The sequence below is a fragment of the Glandiceps talaboti genome, chromosome 1 (assembly GCF_964340395.1).
Source record: "Glandiceps talaboti chromosome 1, keGlaTala1.1, whole genome shotgun sequence".
NCBI classification, from domain to species: domain Eukaryota; kingdom Metazoa; phylum Hemichordata; class Enteropneusta; family Spengelidae; genus Glandiceps; species Glandiceps talaboti.
Window position 1 is genome coordinate 4,023,065 of NC_135549.1, and position 17,847 is coordinate 4,040,911.

General features: G+C 34.7%; 1 protein-coding gene across 2 annotated transcripts in view; it reads left to right on the forward strand.

The window, feature by feature from the left end:
• LOC144453392 (inositol 1,4,5-trisphosphate receptor-like) overlaps positions 1 to 17,847 on the forward strand; it is a 145,799-nt gene that overhangs the window by 107,792 nt on the left and 20,160 nt on the right. The window contains exons 40-58 of one of the 2 annotated variants that reach the window (XM_078144679.1): positions 119 to 230; positions 977 to 1,027; positions 1,474 to 1,500; positions 3,753 to 4,052; positions 4,270 to 4,450; positions 5,483 to 5,515; positions 7,701 to 7,966; positions 8,393 to 8,593; positions 9,361 to 9,471; positions 9,910 to 10,005; positions 10,496 to 10,633; positions 11,065 to 11,172; positions 12,016 to 12,208; positions 13,041 to 13,163; positions 13,651 to 13,823; positions 14,345 to 14,509; positions 15,735 to 15,933; positions 16,728 to 16,925; positions 17,407 to 17,609. In XM_078144679.1, the coding sequence (XP_078000805.1) occupies positions 119 to 230; positions 977 to 1,027; positions 1,474 to 1,500; positions 3,753 to 4,052; positions 4,270 to 4,450; positions 5,483 to 5,515; positions 7,701 to 7,966; positions 8,393 to 8,593; positions 9,361 to 9,471; positions 9,910 to 10,005; positions 10,496 to 10,633; positions 11,065 to 11,172; positions 12,016 to 12,208; positions 13,041 to 13,163; positions 13,651 to 13,823; positions 14,345 to 14,509; positions 15,735 to 15,933; positions 16,728 to 16,925; positions 17,407 to 17,609 (2,878 nt within the window). The remainder of the gene's footprint in view (positions 1 to 118; positions 231 to 976; positions 1,028 to 1,473; positions 1,501 to 3,752; positions 4,053 to 4,269; positions 4,451 to 5,482; positions 5,516 to 7,700; positions 7,967 to 8,392; positions 8,594 to 9,360; positions 9,472 to 9,909; positions 10,006 to 10,495; positions 10,634 to 11,064; positions 11,173 to 12,015; positions 12,209 to 13,040; positions 13,164 to 13,650; positions 13,824 to 14,344; positions 14,510 to 15,734; positions 15,934 to 16,727; positions 16,926 to 17,406; positions 17,610 to 17,847) is intronic. The other variant, XM_078144686.1, reaches the window with a different exon arrangement.

Sequence of the window (17,847 nt, forward strand, 5' to 3'; positions counted from 1 at the left end):
GTGATAGATTCATATCAAAGTGAATGTGTCATTTTGTGTAACATTGTGACCTGCATATCAATTAGGTGATTTGCATATTCCCAACATACATTGAATTTGTATGGATCACATTTTTCAGGTTGATAAAACATACAGAGCGGCTTCTGGAAGAAAAAGAGGAAAAGTTATGTATCAAAGTGTTACAGACTCTGAAAGAGATGATGACAGTAGATATTGACTACACTGAGAAGGTAAGTTTTAACCATTCCATCAATCCTTGCAGTTAATTGAAACAATTTCTATTGTTAAAAAAAAGTATGCCATGTTACTTGTAGCCCTGGATACTTGCAACAAAGTCAACAAGCTGCAATTCAAAACACAAAACATCAATACAAAGCTTGCCTGTCACTTGTCTTTGTATACAATAATTCAGTTTTCATCTGTTGGTTTGTTTTTACAATTTTACAAAATGTTGCTAAGACACCCATTGATTTGAATGTAAACATCCAGTGTATAGGCCAGTCCAGTCAAGCTTATTGTCCTTTCCTTTGCCAATATACAAGACAGTGTTGATATACCATCTATTAATTTGAATTCAAACCACGAAGGATACTGTCAAGTCCAGTAAGTGTTGCCATGGCATCTACTCAATGCACAATCTACCAATTGATGGTTACTTGTTTCAAATCACTGATGTGGTAATAAGTATAGAAATGATGTGGTATTACTGTTAAAAGGTACTTCAGAAGAAGAAAACACTGACTCAATATCTGTAACCCCTCTTCCCCTCTGATATTGGCAGGGGGAATATCACTAGCATCCCTCCAACGTTTACCATCCTATTGGCATCCCTCCAGCCTTTACCATCCTGTACTATCCCTCATCTCAGGCCACCACCCTTGACTTTCATGATCCTTAAACTTCTTTCCAAACTTAGAACTAATTGTATTCTTTACTTTACTTATGCTATCTTCTTATTGCTATGGAAACAAAAAAGATTACTGAAATTCAGAATCTAACCAAGAAACAACAGGAAGATGCCAAGAGGGTAAGGGGTTGCCATGACAATAGTCCATCTGCAACTCTCTGATTATCATAGTTGTTGTTCTTATTGTGCTGAGTTTGTGATATTCATAGTAAATATTGTACCAACTGTTTGAAATTTGATTTTTGTACTTCTTGTATTATTAAAAGTGCCTTAAAAGTTTGCAGCAATTTGTTCACGTTTTGAAATGTTTGCATTTCATTTTTCATAAGAGTAACATTTTTTACAGATAAGCATGCATACCAGTATATGCCTTAATGTTGTTTTGACTTAAACTTGTATATTTCATACATACTGTACATGCATGCATTGCTTGATGTATTTTTTAATATGACATACATAGATGTACAACTGTGACCTCCTAGATTTACATGTATACCCTGCACTCTTAATGCTGTAAAACTGGTTTCCATAGTTTTGCCAACCATGACAAAATCTGTCATTTACAGGTCTCGTTTTCAGCAAGGAACTGTCTGGTAAATACTTTGCGAAGTCTGTTGTAAAATATATAATGCACAACGTCTTCCAACCAAATATACAGCACAGCACATTTCGAGTTATTGTTCACCAGCTTTGTTTGATTCAAACACATAGTATGACTTATAAACTAATAAGTAAAATGCACAGACTGCACTTTAAGATAGCAAGATTACAATTTCTTGTTACATTTAGTCTAAATGAAATAAACCACAATCACACTGCAACTAGGCGCAGACATGTGGGTGCCAATGTTTTGACGTCTGCATTTGATGTCTGCATGTTGGCACTTTAGTTCATTTCATTTAGACAAAATGTTGCAAGAAACTATTCTTCAGTATAGCATGTGCAATTTCTTGTTGGTTTCTGTGTGGTTGTATTAAAGAGAGCCGGAGAATGGTAAGTTGAAATGGGCTGTAGTTTAACCCATGTATCAAACTATAAAACAAACCCACAACTTTCAGAAGCATGTGTTATGCTTGATCTCCCTGTATAAAATATACAAACACAAGCAGCAATATCATGCAATGACTCGATAGAAACTCTCAGTATGTATGCAGTAACAAGGTTTATAAAGACAGGCAAATATTATGCTATAAGCACACAGAAATGTCTTTGCTGCACAGAATCATGATATGAATATGTTATGCAATGTTACACAGTGAAGTGAGAAAACTGTTGAACATACCTATACTTTCATGGGGTTTTATTTTCAATAAAAAAAGAAATATTTTACTGTTTATCATTGAAAAATTAGTTTCAATGATAAACTTGATGACAGTAAAGATGTACTATGCATGTGTATAGAAATAATTGTATTCTCATTGCGATTTTCTTTTCAACTATTCACAAAAAAGCAAAACAAACAAAACAACACAAACATAAAAAGGAGATGTTAGCAAATAATAGCTTAATGATTTCCAAGCAAAATAATTTTGAAAAGTATTTTCTGGTGTGATTGTACTCCAAAAATTAAATATTGAATACCGTGCATTAAAGTAATCAGAAGTAAATGAATCTTTACTTTAACATTATCCGTTAGGAGCCTAATCTCTACACACTTCGGTCATTGGACAACTATTTACTGTTTGAACCCAGTTACAGAGTTGGTGGTCATGCTTCGTCACGTGCTGCATTGCGTCTTTGTTTGTCTTTTATGTAAATCAGTGAGTCAGTTAGTAGGGAATTATAATGATAACTTTTATTGCCAGAAATTATAGGCTTACAAAATACTCTAAACTTATCTACAAATGTACAAAATATCAAAATTTGCAAGTCAAATGAGCCATAAATAGATTATATAGATTGTTGGCTAGGGCCACAAAAATAGGAACTAGTCGAGCTGTGGCCTTAAAGGAAGAACTCAGTGTTAGTACATTAGGCTAGCAGGTGGTTGAAGTTTGTGATAAACAAGTCTACTATGTATGGAAGAATGTAAACAGTCCAGAGACTCTGAACTATCACATGTTAGCTTTCGTATAAGACAGTGACACTGACCTTGATCTTCAGAGTAAACTATCAAAATGAAGCGATTTCTTGCATGCTGCAGATAATTTCTTGAACATTTATGTGTATACAATTTCTTGTTATCATGTCTAGAGGTAATACAGAACAAGAATTTAGAAAGATATATGTATGTGGTATTTTTGGTGCTCTATCCCTTTTTCCTGAATACTGGCTATATTTGTAGTATCCTAATCTATCGCGTATTAAACTTAAAAACATTAATACATAGAGACTCCGTTCAAGTGTCTACCCCCATATTATCAGGTGTGAACTTTCTTTTAAGACCTTGACCTTGACCATGTAAGTCAATCATAAAAATCAAGCCATTTCTGTCAGACTGTCTATGAAGACTTGTTACTATTATTCTTGATTCAAGCAAACATAATGCTATGTTTATTTCCAACCATGCATGCATGTCTCAATGCACCTGTAATGCATGGCCAGGAAGATTTCTATGTCATATCAAAACATACACCATACTCCAAGGGGGCATCTCATATATAATATATACTGAAATACATATTTACTAAATAAAGTTAGCAATGAAAATTGTAGTCTTAGTCATCTAAGGAAAGTATATGGAAGAGTACTTTTTAAAGTATTTTGAGGTTCATGTTCATGGTTCAGAATAGATACACAAAAGTATTTTGTTGTGATTTCATTAGTAAAACTTATTCATCAAGTAGAAATAGCAGATTTCACAGAAGTATGTACAGATGATATTTGCTATGTTTTCATATTGCAGGGTGAAAATCTCCGACAGAGTCTCTTGTTCCGATATTATGGAAAATCTCATCCCAGGTACAGAAGAGAAAGTGTTAGCACCACTGTCCAACAGAAACCTGGGATTGTCAACCATGGTCCAGGCTCTGTGGTGTTGAGGCGGGCAGACATGACATTAGCAGAAGTCCAGTGTCAGTTAGATCAACAGGGAGCATCAGATCTCGTCATTGATTTGATAATGAGAAATACTAACCATCGAGTGTTCCTAGAGAGTGTTGAATTGGGTATAGCCCTATTGGAAGGAGGAAACAGTGTCATACAGGTTGGTAACCATTGGTTGATTGTAGAGAGTGTTGAATTGGGTATAGCCCTATTGGAGTAGGGACACTTGACTTCCAGTTCTGTAACCAGTGTGTTCCCATAGAGAGTGATGTCTTACATGTAGGCTTTGACATTATTTTAAGTTTTAATAATAAGTTTGTTAATACCAAAGAATTCTCCTTCATAATCTCATCATCATTTCTTTGATCTACCAACAGAAATCCATATACGAGAGACTAACAACAGACAAGAATTCAGAGAAGTTTTTTAAAGTGTTCTTTGACAGAATGACTGAAGCTCAGGCAGAAATCAAAGCAACAGTGACAGTAAACACGGGTGAGAATGCCAGTAGTAGGCCAGGTGAAGACAGGGATGCCAAGGAAGCCAGGGCAAAGAGAGGTAAGTACCAGAGGTATTGACACTAAAGACACCAGAGTGTCTGTTCTCAGGTACATTATCTTTGAAACTGAGGGAGTCCTTTGAAATATATCTTCTACATAGGGAGCCCTTTAAATTATGGGGTTGACATTGAGGGGTTTTGGAGTCCTTTATATTATATCTGCCACTTAGGAGCCCCTTTAAGTTATGGCTGCCACTAAAGGATTCACACCTAGGAGCCCTTTAAGTTATGTCTGCCACTAAAGGATTCACACTGGGAAACCATTTTACTGGTAATTACTGTTGACACTGAGGGGTCCTTTCCTTTGAATTATATCTTTCAATTATGGAGCTCTTTGAATTATACCCAGTACCTTACTGCTGAGGGTGACCTAAAAAATAGTGTTGTCAATTAGGGAGCTCTTTAAAGTTTGGCTGCCATTGAAGGAGTCCTGCAAAGTATTTTTGCCAATACTATACTATAGATACTATCTGGCCACTTTGTCTACTGCTGATGGGGTGAACCTTTTAATTGGAGGGTCTATGAAAATGAAGCAGTACTTTGATTTACTTCACAAAATTGGTCAAAGTTTTTCATACCTGAATCTGTAACACTACAGAAAAGTATTTGTATCTGAGGCAGAAAGTAGAGAATCTGAAAGTGTAACACATTGCATTAATGTCCCAAATCAAGGTCATAGTAGTTTTTGAAGTTAAACTCGCAACCAAACACATCCCCTTCTCTCTTCATATTTCGGTGTGTTTCTTTCTACTACATTTAACAACAATACCTTTATTTTGTGTAATCTGGATTCATACTTTGCATTTTGTATTTCTTTCCAATGAACCTTGTTAAATTTTGTGTATTGTTTCAATCTCGAATTTCTTTGTTTATTTGTTTCTTTTTTAATCTTTTCTGCTATTTTTCTTGAAATCTTCTTTTCTGCTATTTTTCTTGAAATCTTTTCTCTGCTCTGTTCCTTGAAATCTGGCTATCCTCTTTTTTTTCTGTCAAATATCAGTGTTTTATTTCTTTTGTTACTTCAACTACAGAGGATGTACCTTCAGTGGAGACGGATGACCGAGGTAGCTAATATAATCATGTCTGTCTTCTCATATATATTCATCAATAAAATCATAATTTAAATTTCACCTCACATAATTTGTTTCATTTTTTTTTTCAATTTTTTTTTTGTTCACTTTAAGATGTATTTTTTGTTGTTGTGTTTTGTAAAATTGTATAATAAACAATCTATTTGTTGTCATTTCAACTTTCAAGTCAAGACCTTTATATGGGTGGTTAATATTTGGTTCTATTTTCCTACCATGTTCCACATAAAATTGAAAGATAATTATTCACCCTTTATCACATGTGTTGTAACTTTTGTATTAAGTTACAGGTCAAGGTAAAGTATACAAACTTAGGAGCACATTGTGTCAGTGTTGAATTGTGAATTGACTTTCAAAGGGCCTTGCAGCTGTTTCCCAGTGACAGACCTTTCTTGAATATTGTCGTACCTAAGCATGATTGCCAAAAATAAAGTTGGATTTCCAACTTCTGTATCTCTAATCGTGAAATCTAAGAATATGGCAGCATTGTCATGTTTAAATAATGATTAATTCTATATGCAGTTTCCATTTAGCATGAATTAAAGTGAAAAGTTACCGTAGTAAACTTCTTGAAATATTGGAAATTAGATACACTTCAACTTTACTAAGAATTGACTGTTATGAGTATACATATATCAACCATTGGTATCTACAGTGTATACTTTTAATACAGCTTGTAGTGTAAAGAATTTTCATTCATCTTTAGAAAGGGTTCTCACCTTTTGGTCTTCACCTGTAGTTAGTGAGAGCCTTTTGATTCAAGGAAAAGTCCAGTCAGGCTTATTTTTGCCTTTATTGTCTTAAATTGTTTATTTCAATCAACTTACATATGAATGATTTGGGGTGATTGTCCTGACAAATACAAAGGGTGTCAAGAAAAAGAGGGTAGGGTAAAAATGATGTCATCGCTAGAAGTTTTCCCATAAACCCTTGCAGGAAATTCCAAAATGGCCAAACATATCAAGTGCAGCAGGGCTTCCTTACAAGATTTCAAAGTTGAGTTAAAGATAATGAGGTGCTATTTTATCACCCAATATCATATGTAAGTTGATAGCAATAATCAGTATGAGAATACCAAAATCAGAAATAAGTGTGATCTGACTTTTCCTTTAAAAATCTCAGTATTGTTTTGTTGAAAACTTGGAGACAACATTTCAAAGGAAGGTCTGGTCATTGAATACAGGACCTGGTGATTGTAGATTGTATTAGCAGCAGCTTGTAACAGAGATAGCTGACTGTTATGACATTGACAATAGACTGGTTATACTGCCACCTAGTGGTCAGATGTAACTTGAGCGAGCAGACCATTATGACATTGAAATAACAAGGCAATGATAATAGACTGGTTATACTGCCACCTAGTGATCAGATGTAAATTGACACAAATATTAAAAGTAGGGTGTCATGTAAGGTTCCAGAGTGCAAGGAATTTCATTCATGCCTGTTGAAGAGACATTTAGTTTAGGATATCGTTCAGTTATGCAAAACAGAAATGAAAGGAAGTTCCTCCTTTGTATACATGTGCAAACTGTATACGTTTTATGATCAAATATACTAGTAATGTAGTTTAATATCTCTCTGAGTGATGTTTATGATAGACAGTGTAAAGAAAGATGAAGATGCAAATTTTATTGTTAGCAAACTGAACTATGTTGAGATGGCTAGATGTACAAGTCCACACTCCAACTGTTGTGACACTTTTCATGATATGCTATAATTACTTTGTACATAGTGAAGTACCACCAATTGTCAGAATGTGATTTGACTCCAAGAATTTGTTTAGCTAATAGTGTTCTCATGAATATTATTTCTTCAAAAGTGTGAAAAAGTGATATCCTAAAAGTTTTGAGATAAGTCAACTAGAGAAGATTTTAAAGCAGGAACTAGTGAAAAATGTTAGAAAAGTGAAACCAAAAATTTATTGAAAAAGTGAAGTGGAGAAGATTCCTAAACACTTATAAAGTCCTTCTACACTGATCAGAGCGTCTTAGCAAGTGAAAAACAATGCAGAGAAAAAAGAAAGGAAACCATAAAATAATGGTGGAAGGTAACGTCAGAGGATTTCAAAATACTCTGACTACCTTCTACACTGATGAAAGTATATCATGTCAGGAAATGTAAGAACTATTTTAATTTTAACCCATCATTATTGTATTTGCAGCACGATTACTTGCCAATGGTGGAATCAGTGAAGAACTGAAGGACCAGTTAGCTGATGCAGCAATGCATACAAGTAAAGCATATGATGCTGTAAGGAGAGGGCGTGATCACGACGACCCACAGCATAGTAGCTCCACAGCCAGCTTTGATGCCCTTGGTAATGACATGAAAGAAGATGAAAGGGGCATTAGTGCTGAGATTATTGTTATGCAGCCAATACTTCGATTTTTACAGCTACTTTGTGAAAACCACAATAGGGATTTACAGGTGAGTGTGTGTTGTGATAGCTCTTTACCTGTCAAATTTCTGTAACAGACATTCTATAAATACACAGGAAAAAGTAGAATTCTGTTATCAATGAAATCTTGCAACTTCATCATAGAGTAAATCAACCCAATATTTGAAAACTCCAGAGTCTGAGATGAAATGATTGCTGTCATGGCCTGCCTGTGAGGGCGCTATACTGTACATAAATATTCAGAGTATCTCATAGGACACTACAAAGTCTGTAGTGAATATATTACAACATACTGTGACCTGTGTGGTAAAAATGTCTATTTGAATTGTGCTATGTTGACTTGCATACCATTTTGACTGATATAAGAATTCTACACTGCAAAAGACTTTTGATTTCTTCTGTGTATGGAATCTACCATTATTGATTCCCTGTGTGTTTCCTTTCTGTCCGTACAGAATCATCTGAGGAACCAGAATAACAAAGCTAACTACAATTTGGTGTGTGAAACTCTACAGTTCTTAGACTGTATTTGTGGTAGTACAACAGGTGGTCTTGGTCTTCTTGGTCTTTATATCAATGAACACAATGTGGCTTTGATTAATCAAACTTTAGAAAGTTTGACAGAATACTGTCAGGGACCATGTCATGATAATCAGGTTAGTTCAAGTTCTCAAGTCATATTCTGGTTTAATATTGGAAAGACAAAAGATAGTATAGTTTTAGCCACTGGGGGTGCTATTCAACAGCAGGTGTGGCCGTAAGTAAGGGCTAGAACTGTTCAGTGTCAAAACTGTACTTTGAAAACCCTTCCTCAATGTTTCATGGTAAGTGTTGATAACATTCTCAGTTCATTCAAATAGTTCTGTTTCTGTTTTTGATTGTTTAAAGTTTTAGGATCCCATTCTGTTGACTGCTTCATGCTCTACCAAGCATTTGACATACACAATGCAAAGTTTAAAACCTCATTGTCTTAAATCTGTGGTATACTTTCCAATATACGGTAAACCATACTTTTCTAGGGCAATTATGGTAAAGTAACTTTGAAACATAGGTAGATTTTATACATATACCTCTTGTATTACCTCAAAATTATGTAATTTTGGTCATATTTGATACTTTGGGATTTAACTAAAACACTGTATATCTGACAGGTTTTCCTATTTATGATACTAGTGTTTGAAATGAACATTACCTTGCTTTGCTATACATGTACAAAAACACACTTGACGAGTTTGGCTGAAATCTCACTATCCAAATTGTACATTTTAGATACGGAGTTGTACATCTGGTATTTCATATTAAAAACACTTAGTCATTGATTTAAGAGGATTTATATACTATAAGAAAATATCAATCTTTTCCATCAAGAGATGTTATCAAATTGTTCTGTTTTTATTTCAAATTGTTTTTTTTTTTATTTCAGAATTCTATAGCAAGTCATGAATGTAATGGTATTGACATCATAATAGCCTTGATATTAAATGATATCAACCCCCTAGGGAAACACCGGATGGATTTAGTGTTAGAACTCAAAGTAAGTATATCAACCCCCCCCCCCCTAGTATAGTGTTAGAAATCAAAGTAAGTATATCAACCCTGAATTTAGTGTTAGAACTCAAAATAAGTATAATAACCCCCTAGTTTAGTATTAGAACTCAGAGTAAGTATATTAACCCCCTAGTTTAGTGTTAGAAGTCAAAGTAAATCATTACCCAATCTTATATTTGTTGACTACCCCACCAAACTTTTTCAAGGCACCATTTCCTCAGTACTTTTTACATTCACTTGAATAATTCACTTTTATTTTGTTTATTTGTTAGTTGTAAACAAATACTAATTAAACCAATCATGTGAATTATTCACAGCCATATTTTCTGTGTTATTTATATTGTAATGAATATGATAAACATGATTGAGGTGAGATTGATTGTACTGTTTACATAATTTGTTTCTGATTTTGTTTTTTATCCAGAATAATGCATCAAAGTTGTTACTGGCTATCATGGAGAGCAGACATGACAGTGAAAATGCTGAGAGAATTCTATTTAATATGAGTCCCAAACAATTGGTATGTACAGTAATAGTATAGTCATCAAATTGTCGGTACATGAAATAGAATATTACTGCCTACGTGCAGTAATAAAAAGAACGAACATTCAATTTCTTGGTCAACACCACACACTTCACATACATTACTATAGACGTGCATGAGAATAAGTCAACCTTCTTATTCTATTTTGACCCTCTAAGCATGAGGTAAAAAGCTAATTCAGGTACCGGGAATAAGTCGACCTTCTTGGTCTATTTTGACCCTCTAGCATGACCATGAGGTGTAATGCTATTGTAGATACCGAGAATTGTCAACTCTAGTGACATTCAGCCAATGGAGATATGTTGATGTTACAATGGATTCAACAATGATGACCTGTATGAGTATATGATATTATTGTGGAAAGATTGAAGTGTATGATTTTTTCAACTCCAAGGAAAAAAAGGTCACAATTTAAAAGTGCTGTTTTGACATTTACAAATTTAATGTATCATTGTATGTATTGTAGGTGGATGTGATAAAAGTAGCATACATGCAGGAGGAAATGGAGGAGGAGAATGAGGAAGAAGACCTTGCTGATGATGAAGATGGAGGTCCTGCATCACCGAGGGAAGTTGGACATAATATCTATATCCTGGCACATCAGGTTAGTGTATGGTTGATGTATGGAAGTCTTCATGTAAAGCATACTAACTTTGTAGAGTTTGTTTTACCCAGTGAGTTTGGGAAGTTGAACATAATATCTTATATCCTGGCATACTAGGTTAGTGTATGGTTGATGTATGGAAGTCTTTATGTAAAGCATTCTGACTAAATATAGACTAATTTTGTAGAGTTAGTTTTCCTGTATGGGTTTGGAAAGTTGGACATACCACATATAAATTGTGGAACATTAGGTTAGTGTTGGGTTGAAGTTTGGATATCATAGGTAAGCATCCTATTACAAAGTGGAGTTGAAGTCTTTTAATAATAAGAACTCTTGCAATAAGGATTTTAATTCTTATTAATATTCAGAAGTCTAATACTTGTCTGAATATTAATGTAATAATGGGAAGGGTCTTCATCTTTTTTTCATAGCTTGCACAGCACAATCGAGAGTTAGCTGAACTGCTTAAACCTATCAACTCCGTTGACTCTGGCAAACATGCATTGGAATACTTTGCCAAGCATACAGCTCAAATTGAAGTAAGTACAGTCTTGGTTATAACTTAGAATAAATGTGATTACCTCTATCAGCTGATTGTAAATATTTATATGATATAATCAGCCAACAGAAATGTTTTCCAAATAAATTGGGATGTATGTGAGCCAGTCTGAATCAATACTGATGTCTAGGAGGCTGGTTCTTTATTTAATATTGTTTATTAGTCCCCAACAGGCACAGCCCAAAAGTAGCCATAAAAATGACCCATATCTGTCTATCCATTTGTTCATTAATATTTGACCAATACAACTGATATTTCAGACACCCACAGCTCTATTTCAACCAAACCTGGTACAAATGTCAAACACTAAAGGGTACATATTCACATCAATTAAAGCAGAACGCCACTCCAGGGAATAAAGACATTTTCACAAACTATGGCTTCTGGAGAGTTATTTCATGATTTTACATCGCCTACAATTACTTGTGATTTCAGAGAAACATGAAGTTGATTTTGTGTCATTGGGTGTCTGTGTTGTGGGCCATTGACTCACAGGAGTCAGCCGAAATAATTGTTCATGGTTGAACAATGAATATTCATATTCCCTTCAGTATAAAACATCTCTCATCTCTCTAAATATTAATAGTTAACCAACTTTAATGATGTCATAATCTGTTTCACTGTCACATCACTGCATGGATGGATGGAAAGTATCCCTCCTGAAAATTCATGTAATATGATGGGTGAAGTTATAGCTCATACAAACCATGCTACTCTGTAGCACAAGACAGCATGGATTTCAGACTGCATAGTATTTGTCATGATTACAGATTTATAAAGTGAAGTGTTTTTACATGTGTTTCTGTCTATTTCCCTGCCACAGATTGTACGACAGGACCGTACAATGGAACAAATTGTGTTCCCTGTACCCCAAGTTTGTGAGTATCTAACTAAGGAAACCCAAACACTCGTCTACACAACAGCAGAGAGGGATGACCAAGGAAGCAAAGTATCAGATTTCTTTGAAAGGGTCGAAGATCTCTTTATGGAAATGAAATGGCAGAGAAAACTCAGAGGTGAGTTTCAATTATATTACTGAACCGGGGGTAATAGCGCCCTCATACAAGCAAGAGATCCAGTACTTTTGTTTTTATAAACTTTTTGTTTGTAAAGATTGTGTTTAACACCCAGTCCCACCATCACCGTTGTGTATCTACCAAAATAGAGAATCTGACGTGATTTATAAAAGATGATATGCAATGTTTAAAAAAATGAGTTGAATAGAGCAGAATGCAATTCATAACATTGGAATGGACCAGAAATAACATCACATCAAGTATTACCGTTAGGTTTCGATAATCCCAGTGTACTACATCAATAGAAGTTAGTTGGTAAAATGAAATGTTTGGCAATGAGTCAAGTACCACTTGGAACTCAACTCTATGTTTGTTACATCTCAGAAAACTTGCAAAGTGAAAAGTTGTGATATTTAATACGTGTGTGAGATTGTGTAGTTACATGTGAGGTGTCTTTGTACCTTATTTACATTTAGTGTCACCAACATTACTATTGGATTGAGTGAATGGTACATACTTCATTCATGACTGTTTACATACAGACATCAAGTCAGTGTACACACGGTATCAACAACAATTAGATTACCATGAGTGACTAGTAGAGAGGTAATCTAGCTGATCACAATGAGTGTGAACCATTGTATGTAAAAGTTTAATGTACATTTAACTTACAAAATAAATGAAAACTAGCCAAAACTTACAGCTACTGGAACTGAAGAATTCACCAATACTTTGTATCATGTGTAGTAGTGACAATTTATACTCAGTTTGATGGCTATAGCGTTGTACTCTGATAAACTCAGTTTTTCTCGTTTTGGTTGTTGTTTTATAGCTCAACCTCTGCTGTACTGGTTCAGTAGTAACATGACAATGTGGAGTTCCATCTCTTTCAACTTTGCAGTACTTGTTAATTTATTAGTAGCATTCTTTTACCCATTTGATGAAGGCACAAGAGGTAAGTGAGAAACTTTTCTCAGTGTTAATAGTAATCCACATGCAACCTCTTGAAGCAGAAATTAGAAGTGCGCCCCCTATAGGCCAATAGGCCAATAGGTTATGTGATAATTTTGTTTTCCTTATAGTGTATTTGTTTGTAATGAAAACAATAGATTGTCAATGAACTGATGTGTTGTTCTGTATCAGATTTTGCTTTGAATGAACTACCACTACATTGTTTTCTTTTTGGCCAATGAATTACTTTGACCATTGTAGTTGTGTATTTAGGTATATTTGAATTGTCAGGCTAGATGTAGTAAATATTACTGTAGTACAGTGACAGTTTCTATTTGAAAAGTAAAACACACAGTGCTTACCGGTGTTTCATTTTGCAACATTTTTGAAGTCCAAATGCAATTGTGATGTATTGAAACTGGCAATGAAATGTTGTGTTCACAAAATTTGATGAGTCTATCTCTGACAATAAGTTTTTGTATTGTTTACAGAACTGGACATGAGGCTTTCTGGTTTAGTATGGACAGCCATGATTGTATCATTAGCAATAGTTGTAACGTTACCACGCCAGTCTGGTATCAGGACACTGGTAGCATCTACAGTACTTAGAATGATATTCTCAGTAGGGTTAGAACCCACTCTCTGGTTATTAGGAGCAATAAATGTAAGTCTATCAATTCTTATCAAAATCCAGGACTTCACATTTTGTATTTATTCTGTGTATACCAGTACTGTATTTCACATCTACTGTGATTGTGTTTTATGTCATCAAATCCTTCTCTCCACCACATTTTGTATACTCTGTCAAATGTAATCTATAAAGTTTTGTACATCTAATGTGTGGTGTATTTTGAATATGAAAATCTGGAGAATTATGAGAGTACTGCCTATCTCAGTGTAGATTGTGACAGTAGCACTGTCTATCTCAGTGTAGATTATGACAGTAGTACTGCCTATCTCAGTGTAGATTGTGACAGTAGTACTGCCTATCCCCATCTAAATTATGACAGTAGTACTGCCTATCCCCATCTAAATTATGACAGTAGTACTGCCTATCTCCATCTAAATTATGGCAATAGTAGTACCTATCTCCATATCCAGGATAGATTATAGTGTTTTTACTACATATCTCACACTATTGGATTCTCACTCCTATGTATCTTTCCATATCTACATGTTGTCTAGGTACTCAACAAAGGAGTGTACTTGGTCAGTTTTCTAGGCAATCGTGGTACTTTTAATAAAGGCATGAAGGCTATGATCACAGACCTGGAATTCTTATACCACATTGGCTATTTGATTACTTGTGTGCTTGGACTTTGTGTACATGAATTTTTCTACAGTATTTTGGTAAGTTGTGACATCTTTTATGAATACCATCATGGTATACATATCATCAGTGTGTATGGAATCTCAAATTCTAATATAAAGTATCCTGAAGAAGGCTTTCTGTGTAAAGCTACTAATGTTGAAATAAAGATTTTATTTGAATATTTTATATAGCCATGTCTTGCTCACCAACAAACCTCTATAATATGGCACGAGGTGAGTTTATACAGTTGTTTTAGGTGAAAGAGGGTTATATTCACAGGGTATGAAAAGATACCTACAGTATCCTAACCTATCAAAGCATACATAATCATGTAATTCAGTTGTTACCACAACATGAACCTGGTATTCATGCAAAATATAGTGTTGAGTGACATAATTTAACGTGTGGATATTAAAATGGAAATGCATATTATACCATGCATAAACCAATAATATGGAATACTAGTATATACTTAGGTCGTTTTACATCATGACAATGCGCGTCACAACAACATGTGTCAACGTCACTGATTCTGCTATCTTCGAAATGTTCGAAATATGAGTCAAAATGATCAAAATTGCCATTATTTTCCCTGATTATTCTTTGATATTACTGGCGGAGGTATAATTATGTTATTCTCAAATATTTTTCTTCATTCAGCTGGAAAATACTCGTGACCTAAGGGTTTGTCACAACTTGTCTAGCTACTCGTACTTTCATAGGCCCCTTAGGTCACTCGTATTTTCTTTGGCTGAACGAAGAAAAATATTGGGGAATAACATCTAATTATACCATCAACTGTATTAACAATGCCAGAAGATGATTGTTAACATCAATTAAGGCCTCTACTGACATTAATTGATATTGGGTTTACAAGTTAGAATATCTTGATAGAGGTTTATGTGCTAAGTATTTTCAATAAAGTAAAAAAGCATGTATAAACTCAGCTTGTCCAACTTGAATATTTTTTACTAACAAGTTTTGATGATTATGAAACAGATCTAAGTAGTCATGATAATGGGATTTTAATTGTACGTTTATTTCTCTATTGAAATATTCCAACAGAATGCAGTGAGATAAGTTAAAATGACAGTATGATACTTCCACTTACGAATTCAAGTATCTGTGTTTTGTCATATTCTATGTAGAAAACTGTTATTGCCTTGCTTGTAGTGATTTCAGTGTAAAAATAAAGACAACTTAATGATGATGTTAATGAAAACTTAATATTGATATGTGGATGGTATTTTTTATATTTCCTAGTTACTAGATGTTATACATCAAGAGGAGACATTACTGAATGTAATGAGATCAGTTACAAGGAATGGACGATCTATTGTCTTAACAGCTGTCTTAGCAGTCATTCTGGTCTATCTATTCTCCATCGTTGGATTTTTATTCTTCAGAGATGATTTCTTAATAGAAGTTGATGCAATTCCAGGCAGTAAGCTTCTTCAGGCAGGTTAGTACCCATGCTCACTATCAGAGGGACTTAGGTTTCTATAGATGGCTAGATTTTTAAGAAGACTTCCTGTGTGAGGTTAAAACATTGGCATTGCAATAAAGACTTTAACCACAGACAATTAGACTTGTTCCTCTATCAAACTCCTCAAGATGACATTTTATACCAAACAAAAGTGACACTCTAAGTTTGAGTAGAGTATAGATACATCTGCTATACTTGCATATATAAACAGTTATAACAACCTGTTGAACAGTTATGTCTTGCATTTCTTCTTATTAAGTTAAAATATATATCCCAGTTCTCTCATATATCACATTACCCAAATTTCCAACTCCTTTAGTCAAAAGAGACCTTCTTAAGTGCAAACTACATACTTTACATAAAAGTACAAGGTATACAGCATACAGGTGAATTTCAGTATTGTTATCATGTTGTCATGAAGAGAGAATGACAGAGTGAAGAAAATAAATCAGCTACTACAGACTTTGTACACAGAAAGAATTGTGTTATAGACTTGGAAATTGTAAAAAGTAGTTGAAGGACAAGGTGTTATAAAGATGCATTGGATAAAAGAGGCCATTGAATGCATCAGGAAATCCTCCCATGTGAGGGGATAGGGGTTTAGGCTCATTCACGCCTGGGACATATCATTCACCACACCATGATCTAGTGGTATTTATTGTCAGTTTTTCCTGAGGAAGGCAAAAGTCACGTTGTTAAATGTAGACATGTTAAAAAAAAAAATTGGTTGTGCATTAACAACATATAACCTGCAATATGATCTTATTCAGGCACTGTAGCCAAAACTGTAGCAAATGAAGTAGCTGCTGCTTCTGGTGGTAGTCTTGCTGGTGCTGTCAGTGTGACAGCTACTGTTGTTGGTGCTACTGGTGCTGTCAAGACAGCTAATCATGCAGGTGATAATGTGTGTACAAAAGACAAATGTGAAGATGACATTCCAAAGATTATAAATCCATCCAATGGAACAGGTATAGTTTTCTAATCATTTTGAAAGATTTTTTTAAGTGCATAGACACTGTAACTTAATAAAAACAGTCACCTGAGTACTGTAATGGAATCAGAACAAGTGAAACAAGGCAATCTCTGTTTAATAAACTTTATGTGAAAGTTTTTGAAAAGGAAGTATCAATTTCTGATCAAGTCTCCAAGATGAAGCATACTAGGTTGTTTATTAGGTATTTTTGCATTATGGAGTCACAGGCATTCACACACAGAACAGGTTACAAATATATGAAGGACAGTGTCAGCAGACCTGTCATGAAATGTCAAACCAAAGAAGGATTTCAGAACAGGCTCAAGAAACCTTAGCATCCATGCATGAAAAATAGAATGGTAAAGAGGCTTTCTTGTGTGTAACTATGTAAACAAGGCCTACTGTCATATAAATAAACAGAACCAAACACACACAATCCTTGTAAAATGGTTGAGTGTTTATCTTTACAACTACAGAGGCAGATGGAACATTGAAGCAGGATTACAACCCTGAATACACCGAAGAAAGTATAGTACAGCTACAAGAAGAGGAAGAAGAGGAGAATGATGGTAAAATGAGGGCCTGTGATACATTGATTATGTGTATTGTGACATCCATGAACCAAGGACTTAGGAATGGTGGTGGTCTAGGAGATGTACTCAGAAACCCATCAAGTGATGTAAGGAACAAATAAATGACGCTAAGAAACCGATTAAGTGTGGTATAAAGGAACAAACTAATAACACAGAAATGATATGGGGGGGGGGGGGGGCCTAAGAAACCGATTAAATGAGGTATAAAGGAACAAACTAATGACACAGAAATGATATGGGGGGGTGGTAAGAAACCGATTAAGTGAGGTATAAAGGAACAAACAACAGATATAAGTGGAGCTTGGGGATAAACTTTGACTGGTG